Here is an 18,329-nt window from a genome sequence, read left to right on the forward strand (position 1 = left end):
CAAAAAAAAGTATTGGTAGAAAAAGCTTTAAAAAAATTATTCATAACAATGTTTCAAACTTCTTTGTGGAAGTAAACTTATTACACTTCTCTGAAGCAAAGTCAATAATTTCCTTATCACAATAAACTAGGATTTTCTTGTCCTATAACCCTGCATACGAAAGACAGTTCCCTGAGAAAATGAACTTGGAAAAATGATCTACAAAAATGTCTGACACCATCACACCTTTAGTGTACTCGAGATATGTCATCACACGTCCCACTTTACTGAATTCTCAGATTGCTGTACAGGAAAAGTAACATGTTCACGTTTTCTGCTTTGATACGATTACGCCTCTGGCTGATTATTTCTCCGGCCTTAGAGAAGAGTCTCTCTGCTGGAACAGACGTTGCAATAGTTCCAAGGTATTTTTTCGCAACTTTCTTCAGCATTGGGAATGTGTTTTCATTTTTTTTCCACCAAACCAAAGGGTCCTCACTCCTTGGGATCAGCTTTTCCTCCATGTATCTTCTCATTTCAACATACGCATCTGTGTTTGCTGTGCGATTGCTCTGAAAAGCCAGAACACGACTGCCAAACTCCTGCCATATTCCCTTGGATGATGAGCACTCAGCAGGCGAATCTTGTGTCACAGTTGATGCAGTCGCGGGCGGCCTCATGTCTTGTTGACTGTGTTTCAGCGCAGGCCAGGGCTTGCATTTCTGTGATGATCCGTGATTTAGTCATATCCACATTTGCAGAATCACTGAACACAATGTTTTTGAAGTTAATGTCCAAAAAGGTGCCGGCTGCAAGAGTGTGGTTGTGTTCAATGTTTTGGAACCTTCGCTTGCATTGTGCAGCAAGTTGTGAAGCCAGACTGTTACCCTGGTCAGCAGATGTGGTTACTTTCTGGAGAAGAAGACAGACCAGAGGTATGACTTTGGAAATCGTGACATACTGCTCTGCTGAAACCTCCTTGGTGGCCTCTTCAAAAGGCCTGAGGACATCACTGGCCTGCCTGATGTGGGACCATTCTTCATCACATAGGCACATGTAGTTTCTCCCGAGAAGACAAAGTGTTGTTGTGATGGCTTGTTGTTGCTCATACAGTCTGTCAATCATGTACAACACAGAGTTCCATCTAGTATCTACTGCTTGGATTAGTTTATGCTGTGGTAAATTCAACTGATTTTGTACTTCTTTTAGCTTGTCAGTTGCTCTGGTGCTGTGATGGAAGAACCGAACAATGGCACTGCCTTTCTCAAAGCTGGACTCAAGACTTGTGTCAGCCTTAATGGAGTCCTTCCCAATGAGGTTGAGTGTGAGAGAAAAACAAGGAATATCTTTCCAACAAGTTTTACGCACAGCAGAGGCCATATTGGCTCCATTGTCTGTAACAACCGCATGAACCTTACTGGTGATGCCCCATTCATCAGTTGTTTTTTGGAGGAGTTCAGATATATTGTCTGCTGTGTGCTGCACAGCTACATGGATTGTTGCAAGATTGCAAGACTGCATCTGCCAGTCTTTGTCAATAAAATGTCCTGACAGAGTCAAATAACCTTCAGTGGTTCTTGCAGTCCACATGTCGGTTGTTAAAACCACACTGCTTGCTGATTGCATGGAGTCCTTTACTGTTTTTTGTGCATGCTCGTACAGTTTGGGAATTTCACCTGTCATCATGGATTTCCGACTAGGGATCTGGTATCGAGGATCTACCACCTTCATAAAATGCCGGAAACCTTGGTCCTCTACTATTGAAATGGGTTGCAAGTCCTTCACAATCATTTTGGCAAGGCTTGTTGTGATCTCACGTGCTCTATGAGACTCATCTGAAAAGAATAACATTTTCATGTCACAATAGGGAAGATAAAATGTATTTGTTATAAAAGATATTAAGGATTTAATTAGATATTAGGGCTTTCCAATTAACTGTCGAATCCGAATCGCAAGAAGCTGCAGTTATTTTTTAAAGTTTGTGATATAATTAGCAATTAATGAAATATGAAATAGGCTAACGTTTTCGAAATGGAAGAAATCATGTTACAGATTAAAACCTAAATCACATTCAATCATATATTTCAAGATTTTCTTGGAAAAAAACAAACTGTAATGCAAAGATGAAGAATCTCCAAATGTTATCTCTTTCTTATCTTGTTTTACATAATCAAGCAATTTTCAACTAACAGTAAATTCCCCTGTGTGGAAATTATTTGAATTTAAGATAATCATTTAAAAAAAAATATTCAGTAAACATTACTAAAAATAACAAAAACAATGCCTGTTTTAAGTCAACAATTGGACAACACTGGATATAATTTCCCCCTTCACCTGAAGTGTATGTTATTAGTAGATTGTGATCGGAATATTTATAGACTTTATCACTACACTGCCAAAGGTCGGACGCTAACTAGGCTACCTGGATACACTTGGCTTTTTTGCAGACTTTCGTGCAGGGTCTTTCACAGGAGCGTGAGCCTGTCTTTTTACCAGCTCACTGTGGCTCTCGGGATGTGTGGTCTTTATATGTTTAAATAAATTGCTGGTGTTGCTGTGTGGCACTTGTTTGTCACACAGTTCGCACCGTGCCGTGGCTTTGTCTACTGGTGAAAAATAACACCACAGCACGCTTCGTTTCTTGTCTGCCATTATCGCGTCTCTGGCTTTTCCATTCCTCCGGCTCCCGCATCTGTGGCCGTGCTGACCTCCTGGCCTGGCTGCATCGCTGTCGGCTGGCTGTGTGTGTGTTGCACGTTGACGACGCTCATTCGCTGTCTCCTGTGACGTGACTGGGCCAGCTCTATACTCTGCCAGGTACAGGGGTGTCTCAGCACATAGTAAGTTAAGTAAGTAATCAAAAACATCTGAAAGTGATGCTTGCACCCCCCACACGCCGTTTTTTGGTTTATATCGATACTTTTTTCAGAAAAGTGATGCCAAATGAGGAGCGTGTGAGTATCGATATATCAATACCACAGGATCGATACGCACATCCCTATAATACAGCTCTTGTCGACAAACAAATTCTAAAAAGTTCAAATTTAGTGGAGTTGTGGAAAATGCCATGAATTACCATGAATTGATTAACGTGGACCCCGACTTAAACAAGTTAAAAAACTTATTCGGGTGTTACCATTTAGTGGTCAATTGTACGGAATGTGTACTGAACTGTGCAATCTACTAATAAAAGTATCAATCAATCAATCAATCAAAAAAATGCCAATTGAATTTGATCTAAAAGTCTTTGAAAAAGGTAATGTCTCATCTGTTGAAAGAACATCACATAGTTATAAATGATAAATGGGTTGTACTTGTATAGCGCTTTTCTACCTTCAAGGTACTCAAAGCGCTTTGACACTACTTCCACATTTACCCATTCACACACACATTCACACACTGATGGAGGGAGCTGCCATGCAAGGCGCCAACCAGCACCCATCAGGAACAGGGGTGAAGTGTCTTGCTCAGGACACAACGAACGTGACGAGGTTGGTACTAGGTGGGAATTGAACCAGGGACGCTCGGGTTGCGCACGGCCACTCTCCCCACTGCGCCACGCCGTCCCTATTATATAGTTAATGAAGTTTTAAGATCAATATCTCTCTTTTCATACACATACAACCAGTCCACAGATGATGGAAATTATATTTTCAAATATGTGTTCTTTCCTCACTTGTCTGTTTTAAAAAAATATTATTTATTTATTATTTGTATATGTAAATATTGAATGTGATGCCCCGCTGGATGCTTTAAACAATATAACAAGGTTTTCCAAAATAAATCAACTCAAGTTATGGAAAATTCCAAAATAAATCAACTCAAGTTATGGAAAAAAGTGCCAACATGGCACTGCCATATTTATTATGGAAGTCACAAAGTGCATTATTTTTTTTAACATGTCTCAAAACAGCACCTTTGAATTTGGGACATGCTCTATTGAGATAATCCTAATACCCACTACAACTATGGGAAATACTATACTTTGACTTTCACAAAGTGCATTTTTTTTTTTTAAACATGCCTCAAAACAACAGCTACAAAAACAATGAAGGCACATAGCTTTAGTCCAGAGTATGCTAGAGTAATAAAGTAAACAATAACATAGTCCTCATTTAGTGCAAGACTGCCTGCTAAACTGTATAACAGGGAATTATAAACTTGGATCAATCTTCCCTGCTTTCACATATCTGTACGAGTAACAAAAATGTGCTGCAAGCTAGTGGTGAGTGCTTGAAGTGGCCTACCAGTCAGCCAGAACTTCTGAAATGTGCATTGAGACAGGGCAGCTCCGCTCACTACAAGCTGCAAAGTGTGCGCCATGCAGGGCAGACTAGCAGACCAAAGTGCACTGTAGCTTTTGCCATACTGCTTGCGTTGTCCCTGACCACAACGTGGACTTTCACGTTGGGGTAGTTTTTGTTATATTTTGTTTTTTCTCGGCGGAGTCTTTAAGCGACAACTGTGTGGTACTACCTTTTTTTCTGTGTTTGCTTTTCCTCCATCTTCCGCTTGTATTCATCGTGTATCTCTTTATGATTCTTGAAGAGGCGGGACATCAGATTGCTCGTATTAAAGGAAGACGTCTTGGTTCCTCCCCGCACAACCAACTTTTGGCAGTCATTGCAAATTGCCAGTTTTGTATCCGTCAGAGACAGACACTTTAAAATAATCCCAAACCATAGAAATGGTGTCGTTAGTCAGTCACCGAGCGAGCTGGCTTGTTAGCATCGGCTACAGCACCGGCAACAACACACTCTTACTGTTGTTAGGCGCCGGTCGCGGCGGTTTGATGACAAAGGGATCAACATAACCTCGACAATGTCAAGTTGAAACAAAGGTCTGTGAACTCACTTGACGTTACATAAACCGAAAGTTACATAAACCGGTATTTAAAAAAAACATTCCAAAATGTTAACAAATTAAAGTGGAAGAAGATAAAAGATATTTAAATACACAAATAAAAATATTATGGCTCTCATGAAGCCAAAACAATATTTTAAATTTCTTCTGCCAAAGAAAGTATATTGTGTGGCTATTTTATTTTCGTTAAGTGATACTTTAGTAACATAAGTCTGATCTACCGGTTCATTTACGTGACATCAATGTAGAAATTATAGGTTCCGAGCACTGGCATTCTAAAGAACATGCCCGTTTCTGTGAAATGGAAAGAGGAACAGATAAATGGGACACGCCTCACTAAGAAGTGCAAAGTCAGTTTCAGTGTCACAGAGCTAGTGTCGAACCACTTGCGTATGCCATTGCAACATAATTTCTTTCAATTAAAAAAAAGGGTCACAACAGAGTTGAGCCCATACTCCCTGGCAGACTAACTACTGTTGTTAGGCGCCGGTCGCGGCGGTTTGATGAGGTCATCAAGCGTCGCCAGTAAACCTTGCATGCTGCAGTCGGGCTGCAACTCCTGTGTTGTGTGTGGGAGAGGGAAGAGGGGAAAGGGGAGGGGTTGCTGACTAGGAGACGCAACTGCTCTGTACTTCTCCCTACGTCCGTGTACCACTCCGTACAGCAGCGTTTTAAAAAGTCATTAATTTTACTTTTTGAAACTGATACCGACAATTTTCGATATTACATTTTCAAGCATTTATAACGCTTGAAAATGTAATATATACCTTTTCTGATACCTGCCGATAATATCGGCCTGCCAATATTATCGGACATCTCTAGTGCTAACTTTTTAAGCTAATTTAACACTTTTCACTGTACTTCCCCAGCCATACACCTTTAAGTTTTATAACTTAGTATGTGACAGAAGCTAAATGTTAGCAAGCTGACTTTAACCTTCTAACGTGCTAACATTAGCGTGGTAATTTAAAAAAATATATGTTTAATTAATCAATCCAACAAAATAGTTCACAATAATAATACAATTCCAATTTCAAAACCAAACCCGGCCCGGCAACATTCGGAATAGCAATCAACAGAGCAAATTGGCTGACTGACTGCTAGGCCACTTAAAGCACTCACCACTAGCGTGCAGCACATTTGTGTTACTCATACAAATACGTTAAAGCAGGGCAGTTTGATCCCAGTTTATAATTTCCTGTTATACAACATGCCAGGCAGTCTACTAAAGAAGGACTATGTTATTTTTTACTTTAATTACTCTAGTATACTCTGGACTGAAGCTGTGTGCCTTCATTGTTTTTGTAGCTGTTGTTTTGAGGCATGTTTTAAAAAAAAAAAAATTCACTTTGTGAAAGTCAATGTATAGTATTTCCCATAGTTGTAGTGGGTATCAGTATTATTTCAGGAAGGGCATGTCCCAATTACCAAGCTGCTGTTTTGAGGCATGTTAAAAAAAATAATGCACTTTGTGACTTCAATAATAAATATGGCAGTGCCATGTTGGCACTTTTTTCCATAGCTTAAGTTGAAGTTGTTCTCTTATTTTGGAAAACCTTGTTACTTTGTTTAATGCATCCAGCTGGTCATCACAACAAAATTTGGTACACTAATGTGTTAATTCCACAACTGTATATATTGGAATCGGTAATTAAGAGTTGGACAAGATCGGAATATCGGATATCGGCTAAAAAAACATTATCGGACATCTCTAATCTTATCGCAATCTAAACCTATATAAACACTTAACTGTCAAAACAAGTAAAATGCAGTATTTATATTAATATAAAAGCTGTGCTGTCTTTGCACAAAGGGATCAACATAACCTCGACAATGTCAAGTTGAAACAAAGGTCTGTGAACTCACTTGACGTTACATAAACCGAAAGTTACATAAACCGGTATTTAAAAAAAACATTCCAAAATGTTAACAAATTAAAGTGGAAGAAGATAAAAGATATTTAAATACACAAATAAAAATATTATGGCTCTCATGAAGCCAAAACAATATTTTAAATTTCTTCTGCCAAGAAAGTATATTGTGTGGCTAATTTATTTTCGTTAAGTGATAGTTTAGTAACATAAGTCTGACTTACCGGTTTATTTAGGTGACATCAATGTAGAAATTATAGGTTCCGAGCACTGGCATTCTAAGAAACATGCCTGTTTCTGTGAAATGGAAAGAGAAACAGATAAATGGGACACGCCTCACTAAGAAGTGCAAAGTCAGTTTCAGTGTCACAGAGCTAGTGTCGAACCACTTGCGTATGCCATTGCAACACAAATTCTTTCAATTAAAAAAAAAGGGTCACAACAGAGTTGAGCCCATACACGCTGGCAGACTATCCATTGCGTGGCCAGTTATTATTCATTCTCTAAAATGATCTTTAAACACTACAATGTATAATCTATGTTGTTTTTTATCCCTAAAATGTTACCTTTTTAGCTTTTTTTTCCTTCCACAAACTACAGTATTTCACTGTAGAATTATTATTCAGTCAATCATCTATTTATTCTCTTTATTTCACTGATTCTCAAACTGTGGTACGTGTACCCCTAGTGGTACGCCAAAGATTCACTTGATTACAAGGGAACTGCACTATTTATGCACTCTTTCATCCATAGGGAGAGATTTTTGCAAATACTTTGATCTTATTGGATACCACAAGATGTTGTGTTATCTATAAAGAGCTTTTACTCCAACTTTTCATGCAGTGTAAGATGTAGTCATATAAAGTTTAAAGTTAGGTCAGGAGTTAGACAGGGATGTGCCATGTCTGTGCTTCTCTTCATAATCACCCTTGACCAGTAGCGGGCCTTGCGTTTCCCACCTAGGCCTTCAGTGATGTCCGACTTCAATGATTACCTCTAAAAAAAACCATAATTTATGTCCCCACATGACCATTGCTGGAGAAATACTATACAGAAAACACATTTAAGCACTGCTGGGCAATGAATCACCACCAACAGTGTACATAATGGGTTATTTTCTGGCGCATTTAAAAATCAATAAAAAATATATTATGTGGTACTGTCGAAATTTAAAATGCAAAAAGCATATTAAACGTGAAAAAAAATAAAGAAATAACACATCTGAACTCACAATCTGTAGAAACCATTCGAGTTTCCGGGGTTGGCTGACATTTTCTCACAAGATGTAGCTTCTCTTTAAATATCCTTCTTGAAAATGGCCTTGTAAATATATGTGATTTCTTGTCTAATCATAAAAGATGCAGACGAGGCTTGTTGGTTGAGTTTAAAAAAAAAAAAATTCACTTTGTGAAAGTCAATGTATAGTATTTCCCATAGTTGTAGTGGGTATCAGTATTATTTCAGAAAGGGCATGTCCCAATTACCAAGCTGCTGTTTTGAGGCATGTTAAAAAAAATAATGCACTTTGTGACTTCAATAATAAATATGGCAGTGCCATGTTGGCACTTTTTTCCATAGCTTAAGTTGAAGTTGTTCTCTTATTTTGGAAAACCTTGTTACTTTGTTTAATGCATCCAGCTGGTCATCACAACAAAATTTGGTACACTAATGTGTTAATTCCACAACTGTATATATTGGAATCGGTAATTAAGAGTTGGACAAGATCGGAATATCGGATATCGGCTAAAAAAACATTATCGGACATATCTAATCACATCCCAATCTAAACCTATATAAACACTTAACTGTCAAAACAAGTAAAATGCAGTATTTATATTAATATAAAAGCTGTGCTGTCTTTGCACAAAGGGATCAACATAACCTCGACAATGTCAAGTTGAAACAAAGGTCTGTGAACTCACTTGACGTTACATAAACCGAAAGTTACATAAACCGGTATTTTAAAAAAACATTCCAAAATGTTAACAAATTAAAGTGGAAGAAGATAAAAGATATTTAAATACACAAATAAAAATATTATGGCTCTCATGAAGCCAAAACAATATTTTAAATTTCTTCTGCCAAAGAAAGTATATTGTGTGGCTATTATATTTTTGTTAAGTGATACTTTAGTAACATAAGTCTGATCTACCGGTTTATTTACGTGACATCAATGTAGAAATTATAGGTTCCGAGCACTGGCATTTTAAAGAACATGCCCGTTTCTGTGAAATGGAAAGAGAAACAGATAAATGGGACACGCCTCACTAAGAAGTGCAAAGTCAGTTTCAGTGTCACAGAGCTAGTGTCGAACCACTTGCGTATGCCATTGCAACACAATTTCTTTCAATTAAAAAAAAGGGTCACAACAGAGTTGAGCCCATACACGCTGGCAGACTATCCATTGCGTGGCCAGTTATTATTCATTCTCTAAAATGATCTTTAAACACTAAAATGTATAATCTATGTTGTTTTTTATCCCTGAAATTTTACCTTTTTAGCTTTTTTTTCTTCCACAAACTACAGTATTTCAGTGTAGAATTATTATTCAGTCAATCATCTATTTATTCTCTTTATTTCACCGATTCTCAAACTGTGGTACGTGTACCCCTAGTGGTACGCCAAAGATTCACTTGATTACAAGGGAACTGCACTATTTATGCACTCTTTCATCCATAGGGAGAGATTTTTGCAAATACTTTGATCTTATTGGATACCACAAGATGTTGTGTTATCTATAAAGAGCTTTTACTCCAACTTTTCATGCAGTGTAAGATGTAGTCATATAAAGTTTAAAGTTAGGTCAGGAGTTAGACAGGGATGTGCCATGTCTGTGCTTCTCTTCATAATCACCCTTGACCAGTAGCGGGCCATGCGTTTCCCACTTAGGCCTTCAGTGATGTCCGACTTCAATGATTACCTCTCAAAATACCATAATTTATGTCCCCACATGACCATTGCTGGAGAAATACTATACAGAAAACACATTTAAGCACTGCTGGGCATTGAATCACCACCAACAGTGTACATAATGGGTTATTTTCTGGCGCATTTAAAAATCAATAAAAAATATATTATGTGGTACTGTCGAAATTTAAAATGCAAAAAGCATATTAAACGTGAAAAAAAATAAAGAAATAACACATCTGAACTCACAATCTGTAGAAACCATTCGAGTTTCCGGGGTTGGCTGACATTTTCTCACAAGATGTAGCTTCTCTTTAAATATCCTTCTTGAAAATGGCCTTGTAAATATATGTGATTTCTTGTCTAATCATAAAAGATGCAGACGAGGCTTGTTGGTTGAGTTTAAAAAAAAAAAAATTCACTTTGTGAAAGTCAATGTATAGTATTTCCCATAGTTGTAGTGGGTATCAGTATTATTTCAGAAAGGGCATGTCCCAATTACCAAGCTGCTGTTTTGAGGCATGTTAAAAAAAATAATGCACTTTGTGACTTCAATAATAAATATGGCAGTGCCATGTTGGCACTTTTTTCCATAGCTTAAGTTGAAGTTGTTCTCTTATTTTGGAAAACCTTGTTACTTTGTTTAATGCATCCAGCTGGTCATCACAACAAAATTTGGTACACTAATGTGTTAATTCCACAACTGTATATATTGGAATCGGTAATTAAGAGTTGGACAAGATCGGAATATCGGATATCGGCTAAAAAAACATTATCGGACATATCTAATCACATCCCAATCTAAACCTATATAAACACTTAACTGTCAAAACAAGTAAAATGCAGTATTTATATTAATATAAAAGCTGTGCTGTCTTTGCACAAAGGGATCAACATAACCTCGACAATGTCAAGTTGAAACAAAGGTCTGTGAACTCACTTGACGTTACATAAACCGAAAGTTACATAAACCGGTATTTAAAAAAAACATTCCAAAATGTTAACAAATTAAAGTGGAAGAAGATAAAAGATATTTAAATACACAAATAAAAATATTATGGCTCTCATGAAGCCAAAACAATATTTTAAATTTCTTCTGCCAAAGAAAGTATATTGTGTGGCTATTTTATTTTTGTTAAGTGATACTTTAGTAACATAAGTCTGAACTACCGGTTTATTTACGTGACATCAATGTAGAAATTATAGGTTCCGAGCACTGGCATTCTAAAGAACATGCCCGTTTCTGTGAAATGGAAAGAGAAACAGATAAATGGGACACGCCTCACTAAGAAGTGCAAAGTCAGTTTCAGTGTCACAGAGCTAGTGTCGAACCACTTGCGTATGCCATTGCAACACAATTTCTTTCAATTAAAAAAAAGGGTCACAACAGAGTTGAGCCCATACACGCTGGCAGAGTATCCATTGCGTGGCCAGTTATTATTCATTCTCTAAAATGATCTTTAAACACTAAAATGTATAATCTATGTTGTTTTTTATCCCTGAAATTTTACCTTTTTAGCTTTTTTTTCTTCCACAAACTACAGTATTTCAGTGTAGAATTATTATTCAGTCAATCATCTATTTATTCTCTTTATTTCACTGATTCTCAAACTGTGGTACGTGTACCCCTAGTGGTACGCCAAAGATTCACTTGATTACAAGGGAACTGCACTATTTATGCACTCTTTCATCCATAGGGAGAGATTTTTGCAAATACTTTGATCTTATTGGATACCACAAGATGTTGTGTTATCTATAAAGAGCTTTTACTCCAACTTTTCATGCAGTGTAAGATGTAGTCATATAAAGTTTAAAGTTAGGTCAGGAGTTAGACAGGGATGTGCCATGTCTGTGCTTCTCTTCATAATCACCCTTGACCAGTAGCGGGCCATGCGTTTCCCACCTAGGCCTTCAGTGATGTCCGACTTCAATGATTACCTCTCAAAATACCATAATTTATGTCCCCACATGACCATTGCTGGAGAAATACTATACAGAAAACACATTTAAGCACTACTGGGCATTGAATCACCACCAACAGTGTACATAATGGGTTATTTTCTGGCGCATTTAAAAATCAATAAAAAATATATTATGTGGTACTGTCGAAATTTAAAATGCAAAAAGCATATTAAACGTGAAAAAAAATAAAGAAATAACACATCTGAACTCACAATCTGTAGAAACCATTCGAGTTTCCGGGGTTGGCTGACATTTTCTCACAAGATGTAGCTTCTCTTTAAATATCCTTCTTGAAAATGGCCTTGTAAATATATGTGATTTCTTGTCTAATCATAAAAGATGCAGACGAGGCTTGTTGGTTGAGTTCTTAAAAAAAAAAAATTCACTTTGTGAAAGTCAATGTATAGTATTTCCCATAGTTGTAGTGGGTATCAGTATTATTTCAGAAAGGGCATGTCCCAATTACCAAGCTGCTGTTTTGAGGCATGTTAAAAAAAATAATGCACTTTGAGACTTCAATAATAAATATGGCAGTGCCATGTTGGCACTTTTTTCCATAGCTTAAGTTGAAGTTGTTCTCTTATTTTGGAAAACCTTGTTACTTTGTTTAATGCATCCAGCTGGTCATCACAACAAAATTTGGTACACTAATGTGTTAATTCCACAACTGTATATATTGGAATCGGTAATTAAGAGTTGGACAAGATCGGAATATCGGATATCGGCTAAAAAAACATTATCGGACATCTCTAATCTTATCGCAATCTAAACCTATATAAACACTTAACTGTCAAAACAAGTAAAATGCAGTATTTATATTAATATAAAAGCTGTGCTGTCTTTGCACAAAGGGATCAACATAACCTCGACAATGTCAAGTTGAAACAAAGGTCTGTGAACTCACTTGACGTTACATAAACCGAAAGTTACATAAACCGGTATTCAAAAAAAACATTCCAAAATGTTAACAAATTAAAGTGGAAGAAGATAAAAGATATTTAAATACACAAATAAAAATATTATGGCTCTCATGAAGCCAAAACAATATTTTAAATTTCTTCTGCCAAGAAAGTATATTGTGTGGCTAATTTATTTTCGTTAAGTGATAGTTTAGTAACATAAGTCTGACCTACCGGTTTTTTTAGGTGACATCAATGTAGAAATTATAGGTTCCGAGCACTGGCATTCTAAGAAACATGCCCGTTTCTGTGAAATGGAAAGAGAAACAGATAAATGGGACACGCCTCACTAAGAAGTGCAAAGTCAGTTTCAGTGTCGCAGAGCTAGTGTCGAACCACTTGCGTATGCCATTGCAACACAATTTCTTTCAATTAAAAAAAAAGGGTCACAACAGAGTTGAGCCCATACACGCTGGCAGACTATCCATTGCGTGGCCAGTTATTATTCATTCTCTAAAATGATCTTTAAACACTAAAATGTATAATCTATGTTGTTTTTTATCCCTGAAATTTTACCTTTTTAGCTTTATTTTCTTCCACAAACTACAGTATTTCACTGTAGAATTATTATTCAGTCAATCATCTATTTATTCTCTTTATTTCACCGATTCTCAAACTGTGGTACGTGTACCCCTAGTGGTACGCCAAAGATTCACTTGATTACAAGGGAACTGCACTATTTATGCACTCTTTCATCCATAGGGAGAGATTTTTGCAAATACTTTGATCTTATTGGATACCACAAGATGTTGTGTTATCTATAAAGAGCTTTTACTCCAACTTTTCATGCAGTGTAAGATGTAGTCATATAAAGTTTAAAGTTAGGTCAGGAGTTAGACAGGGATGTGCCATGTCTGTGCTTCTCTTCATAATCACCCTTGACCAGTGGCGGGCCATGCGTTTCCCACCTAGGCCTTCAGTGATGTCAAACTTCAATGATTACCTCTCAAAATACCATAATTTATGTCCCCACATGACCATTGCTGGAGAAATACTATACAGAAAACACATTCAAGCACTACTGGGCATCGAATCACTACCAACAGTGTACATAATGGGTTATTTTCTGGCGCATTTAAAAATCAATAAAAAATATATTATGTGGTACTGTCGAAATTTAAATTGCAAAAAGCATATTAAACGTGAAAAAAAATAAAGAAATAACACATCTGAACTCACAATCTGTAGAAACCATTCGAGTTCCCGGGGTTGGCTGACATTTTCTCACAAGATGTAGCTTCTCTTTAAATATCCTTCTTGAAAATGGCCTTGTAAATATATGTGATTTCTTGTCTAATCATAAAAGATGCAGACGAGGCTTGTTGGTTGAGTTCTTAAAGTTTATTCCACAATGCTCATCAGAAACATCCTGCTGATGGCTAAATGTGGCTACTGCGCATGTTTTGCACGACTATGGCATGCTGGGTAGTGGAGTTCTTGTGTTACCTAGCTCATAACATCACTATACTGTATAGTATCTGCCTTAGGCCATCTGAAAGGCCTTACTGACAGCAACATGTGATCTGAATGGCTATCGCAACTGTGTCAACTGTATGTTCCAGTTCACCTACAGAGCACAGACGCCAGCATTGTTAATTCTGAAGGCTTCGAGCAAATTTGGTACAGCATGGCAACATAAGATAGCTGATTTATGATTGGATAAAAACTCTTTAAACTAAAATCAATAGCGCTGGAAGGAGCATAATATAAATACTTTGAGATATTTAGGGAAAGTGAATACAAAATTACTTTTATCTTTAATTATGATCATGATTTCTGGTTATGTGAGGCCAGCAGAGAAGGCCTTGCTGGCCCTGACGGCCCACTACTGCTGTTGACTGAAGATCAGCCGAGAGGTGTCAGATGGTCAATTTTCTCCACGTTGGAAGACCTCTATTTTGCGGATGAAATTACATTATTTTCACATACACAGCACCTGCAAGCAAAGACGACATGCCTGTGTGAGTTTGCGCAACAAGTTGGCCTGAAGATCGATGAAGGCAACACAGAAGTAATGACGAATAACCCAAATCCATTGGCAGTACAAATAAATGGAGAAGATGTCTCAACTACAGGGGAATTTAAGTACCTTAGCAGTATTGTCAGATGTGTTGGGGGAGAAGAAAATCACACTAGACACAGCCAAAACATATCCAACATGTCTTTCAGAATGTTGATCAATGTATGGAGATCACAACTGTGTAGTACAAAAACAAAGTTGAGACTTTATTAGAGCTGTGTCCTCTCCACCTTGCTACTGTATATGGATCGGAGTGTTGGAGAAAGACCTCAATTAACCCTTAGTCATCCATACGAAGAGCCTCAAAAAGAGCCCTTAAATTTGCTGGCCTCGCAAAATGACAAATGAAGAACTACTCACACGATGTATACAGGAGAACATGGTAACTACTGTCCTGAGAAGACGATGGAAAGATTGGGCATAGTCTCAGAATAGATGCTCTGAATATCACTTGAAGGGAGTAGAAAGCGGGGTAGAACCAAGAACACCTGGCGCAGAACAGTACAGAGAAAATTGAAGGACCTAAATCACACATAGGATACTATTCAGAAACTGGCCCAGGACGGACATAAATGAAGAACATGTGTTGCTGCCCTACATGCCAATGGAGGCATGAATGACAGTACCTTCCCGTACACTGGGGGTACTATTTCATGTTTAGCGCTGTTAACTGAATTCCTTTTCCGGCTGACCAATGATGTCACACTAGTCATCTGCGGATCCTTGTTAAAACTTGTTTTAAGTGATGTCCGCTGTAATATTGGCACATATTACAAATATTAACTGATGTTAGATAGCAGACAGCATCAAGAAATGGTCATGGATTGCGCTACCAACATGATGCTACTAACAAGAATGTATCAGGTCGGATGCAATGGAGAGTTTGTGCGACAGAATTTTTGGACGAAAATCATGGAAAAAAAACTTTTGAATGTCTTAAAGTTAATCCAAAATAATCTGTGGATTGATGGAAGAAGTTTTAAAACCCGAAGGAAAAGACTGTTTGATATCCAGAGGAAGGTTGCTATTTTTCTGGACTATTTTGCCAGTTGTGCGTAAAGTTAATCAGTTGAAGTGGACAAGTGCAGCATGAAGAAGTTTGTGTACACTTTATTATTCATCTTTCATATACCTGCTTCATTATATTTAATGTCATTCATATTTTGTTCGAGAGTCAGTATTAGCACGGCATGTTACATTTCCTGTATACCTTCTTAAAGGCCTACTGAAACCCACTACTACCGACCACGCAGTCTGATAGTTTATGTATCAATGATGAAATATTAACATTGCAACACATGCCAATACGGCCGGTTTAGTTTACTAAATTACAATTTTAAATTTCAAGCAGAGTTTCCTGTTGAAAACGTCGCGGAATGATGACGCGTATAACGTTATTGGTTGGAGTGGACATATTAGCCCAGCACCACTTACGGCTAAAAGTCGTCTCTTTTCATCGCGCAATTACACAGTATTTTGGACATCTGTGTTGCTGAATCTTTTGCAATTTGTTCAATTAATAATGGAGAAGTCAAAGTATAACGATGGAGGTGGGAAGCTTTTAGCCTTTAGCCACACAAACACACGGTGTTTCCTTGTTTAAAATTCCCGGAGGTGAAGCTTTACTATGGATCAGAGCGGTCAAGCGAACATGGATCCCGACTACATGTCAACCGGCAGGTTTCGGTGAGATAATTGTGGTAATAAGTCGCCTCTTACCGGAGATCAGCGGAGCTCCGGTCCTTCTGCAGCTTCGTGACTTCAATCAGAGAGACTGGCGTCAACACACCCGTGGCCACACCCCTCCGACTATCAGGTACTATTTAACTCACTAAAACACTAGCAACACAATAGAAAGATAAGGGATTTCCCAGAATTATCCTAGTAAATGTGTCTAAAAATATCTGAATCGCTCCCAATGCAATCACCTTTTTTTTTTGGGAACTTTTTTTTTTTTCCAGTCCTTCACTCTAAATTTCCTCATCCACGAGTCTTTCATACTCGCTCAAATTAATGGGGAAATTGTCGCTTCCTCGGTCCGAATAGCTCTTGCTGCTGGAGGCTCACATTATAAACCAGTGGCGTCGCCAGACAGATTTCACTGGGTTGGAGGTGTTGATCTGCAGTGCCCCAGTAAAAATTTCACCAATAAAAAAAAAAACGCTTCAGAGTTTTAAGTCTACATAACATAGACAACAGCGCATATACTACTTAGTATGGTAATTGAATGCTACTGTATTCACTCCACAACAATGAGCACCTGGCTAATTATTATGGTAATTTATTCACGTGTGGATCGAGACTTCAGTTGAGAGAGAGAGAGCGCGGATGAGAATCACTGCGTGAGGTAGGTAACGTTAGCCAACAACAATTTGTTAATTATATTATTTTGATTTGGATTTGACTCAAACTGTAACTCCTAGATTGAGTCAAATCCAAATCAAAATAATATAATTAACAAATTGTTGTTGGCTAACGTTACCTACCTCACGCAGTGATTCTCATCCGCGCTCTCTCTCTCTCGGGCGAATAACTTTCTGATATCCATCTGTAACTACTAGATGGATATCAGAAAGTTATTCGCCCGCAGCAGGAAAAAAGAAGCGAGGAATGAGAGATGTAAGTGAAGTCCTAGCTAGCTAGGCAACATCATTGTCTTAAGTTGATGCTAAGTTAGCTAACATTATTCCTTGTATCAAGACAAACATATTATTATGCTGTACGAGCTGTGGGGAATTTCCAATGAACATGAAACATCATGTTGGTTATTGTCTGCTGGTTCTGCTCAGGACCTCTGCATCAATGATAATTTTGAGTAAGAATGTGTGAGTTGAGTGCTTCTCAAATGGTTTATCTTCAGGAAGAAAAACATTTTTCCATATCATCAAGTCGTGAGCCAAATTCTTAAATCATTCAAGTTTATTTCACAGAAAAATAGCACAGTAGACTTGTCTTGTTAATCGGTGGGACTTTGACTAAAATAATCTTGTTTTGTCACCAGAAAAATGGCTACAGCTAAACATCTGGTTCTGTTTCCAGAAAAAAATAGTAACATTTCTGTATTTGTTTTCAGAAAGATGGCTGAAAATATCGGGGTTTATTGCCCAATTTAGATTTTTTAAAAATATATTTCCATGTCTGTCCTGAGTCCTCCTCCAACTTGTTAGTCGGTTTGCCTTTTGCTAAAATACTCACTAATAGTCACTAGAAAAATGGCTGAAAATATCTGGTTTTGTTGCCACAATTTGATTTTTTTCTCCCTAAACTTTTTTTTTTCATGCACACATCTGACTGCGACTCACTGAAAATGACACACAATCCACTTTTATGTCACGACCCAGCAGTTGGGAACCACTGGTCAACTGTATAACAGTTACTGTTATATTTCCAAGTCTGTCCAGAGTGATTGACCACTTTGTAAAAATGAAAACGAGACGTTACAGTTTACCTCTCAGAAAATGATTCCCTGAACAGACACACAACAGTTGTTCATTTATTCTACTACTGTGGCTTTATTGTTTTGTGTACATTTTATAGTTTTGTGTATCTGAAATAGGATTAGCCACATTGCCATAAATGTAAATTAAATAATATAAAAAAACTCAGAGATGTAGGGGTGCTTTATTTTTTGTTTTACTTTTGTAGATGTTAAATTTGCAGATGATTACTGCAATATATATTTCAAAAAGATTCATTGCTCTTCCTTTTTGCTTTTACCAGTAGCAGTTTAGAAGTCTGGAGTAAAAAAGTGCACAAGTAGGTCAAATG

General features: G+C 37.5%; 1 protein-coding gene across 4 annotated transcripts; it reads right to left on the bottom strand.

Annotated features, from left to right (window-relative positions):
- Positions 1-226: 226 nt before the first annotated feature.
- Positions 227-12,848, bottom strand: LOC133541216 (zinc finger BED domain-containing protein 4-like). Of its 4 annotated transcripts, none has more exons than XM_061884433.1 (3): positions 12,716-12,848; positions 6,938-7,010; positions 227-1,814 (listed from the first exon to the last, which is right to left on the bottom strand). In XM_061884433.1, the coding sequence occupies exon 3, from the start codon at positions 1,768-1,770 to the stop codon at positions 610-612; it is 1,161 nt and encodes a 386-aa protein (XP_061740417.1). In that variant the 5' UTR covers positions 1,771-1,814; positions 6,938-7,010; positions 12,716-12,848; the 3' UTR covers positions 227-609. The 4 variants fall into 4 exon arrangements, with proteins under 4 accessions (XP_061740417.1, XP_061740418.1, XP_061740414.1 ...); XM_061884434.1 differs by lacking the exon at positions 12,716-12,848 and adding an exon at positions 7,945-8,488; XM_061884430.1 differs by lacking the exon at positions 6,938-7,010 and having other exon boundaries at positions 12,716-12,844.
- Between the last annotated feature and the right edge of the window lie 5,481 nt (positions 12,849-18,329).

Source organism: Nerophis ophidion, linkage group LG23, assembly GCF_033978795.1.
Source record: "Nerophis ophidion isolate RoL-2023_Sa linkage group LG23, RoL_Noph_v1.0, whole genome shotgun sequence".
Lineage (NCBI taxonomy): Eukaryota > Metazoa > Chordata > Actinopteri > Syngnathiformes > Syngnathidae > Nerophis > Nerophis ophidion.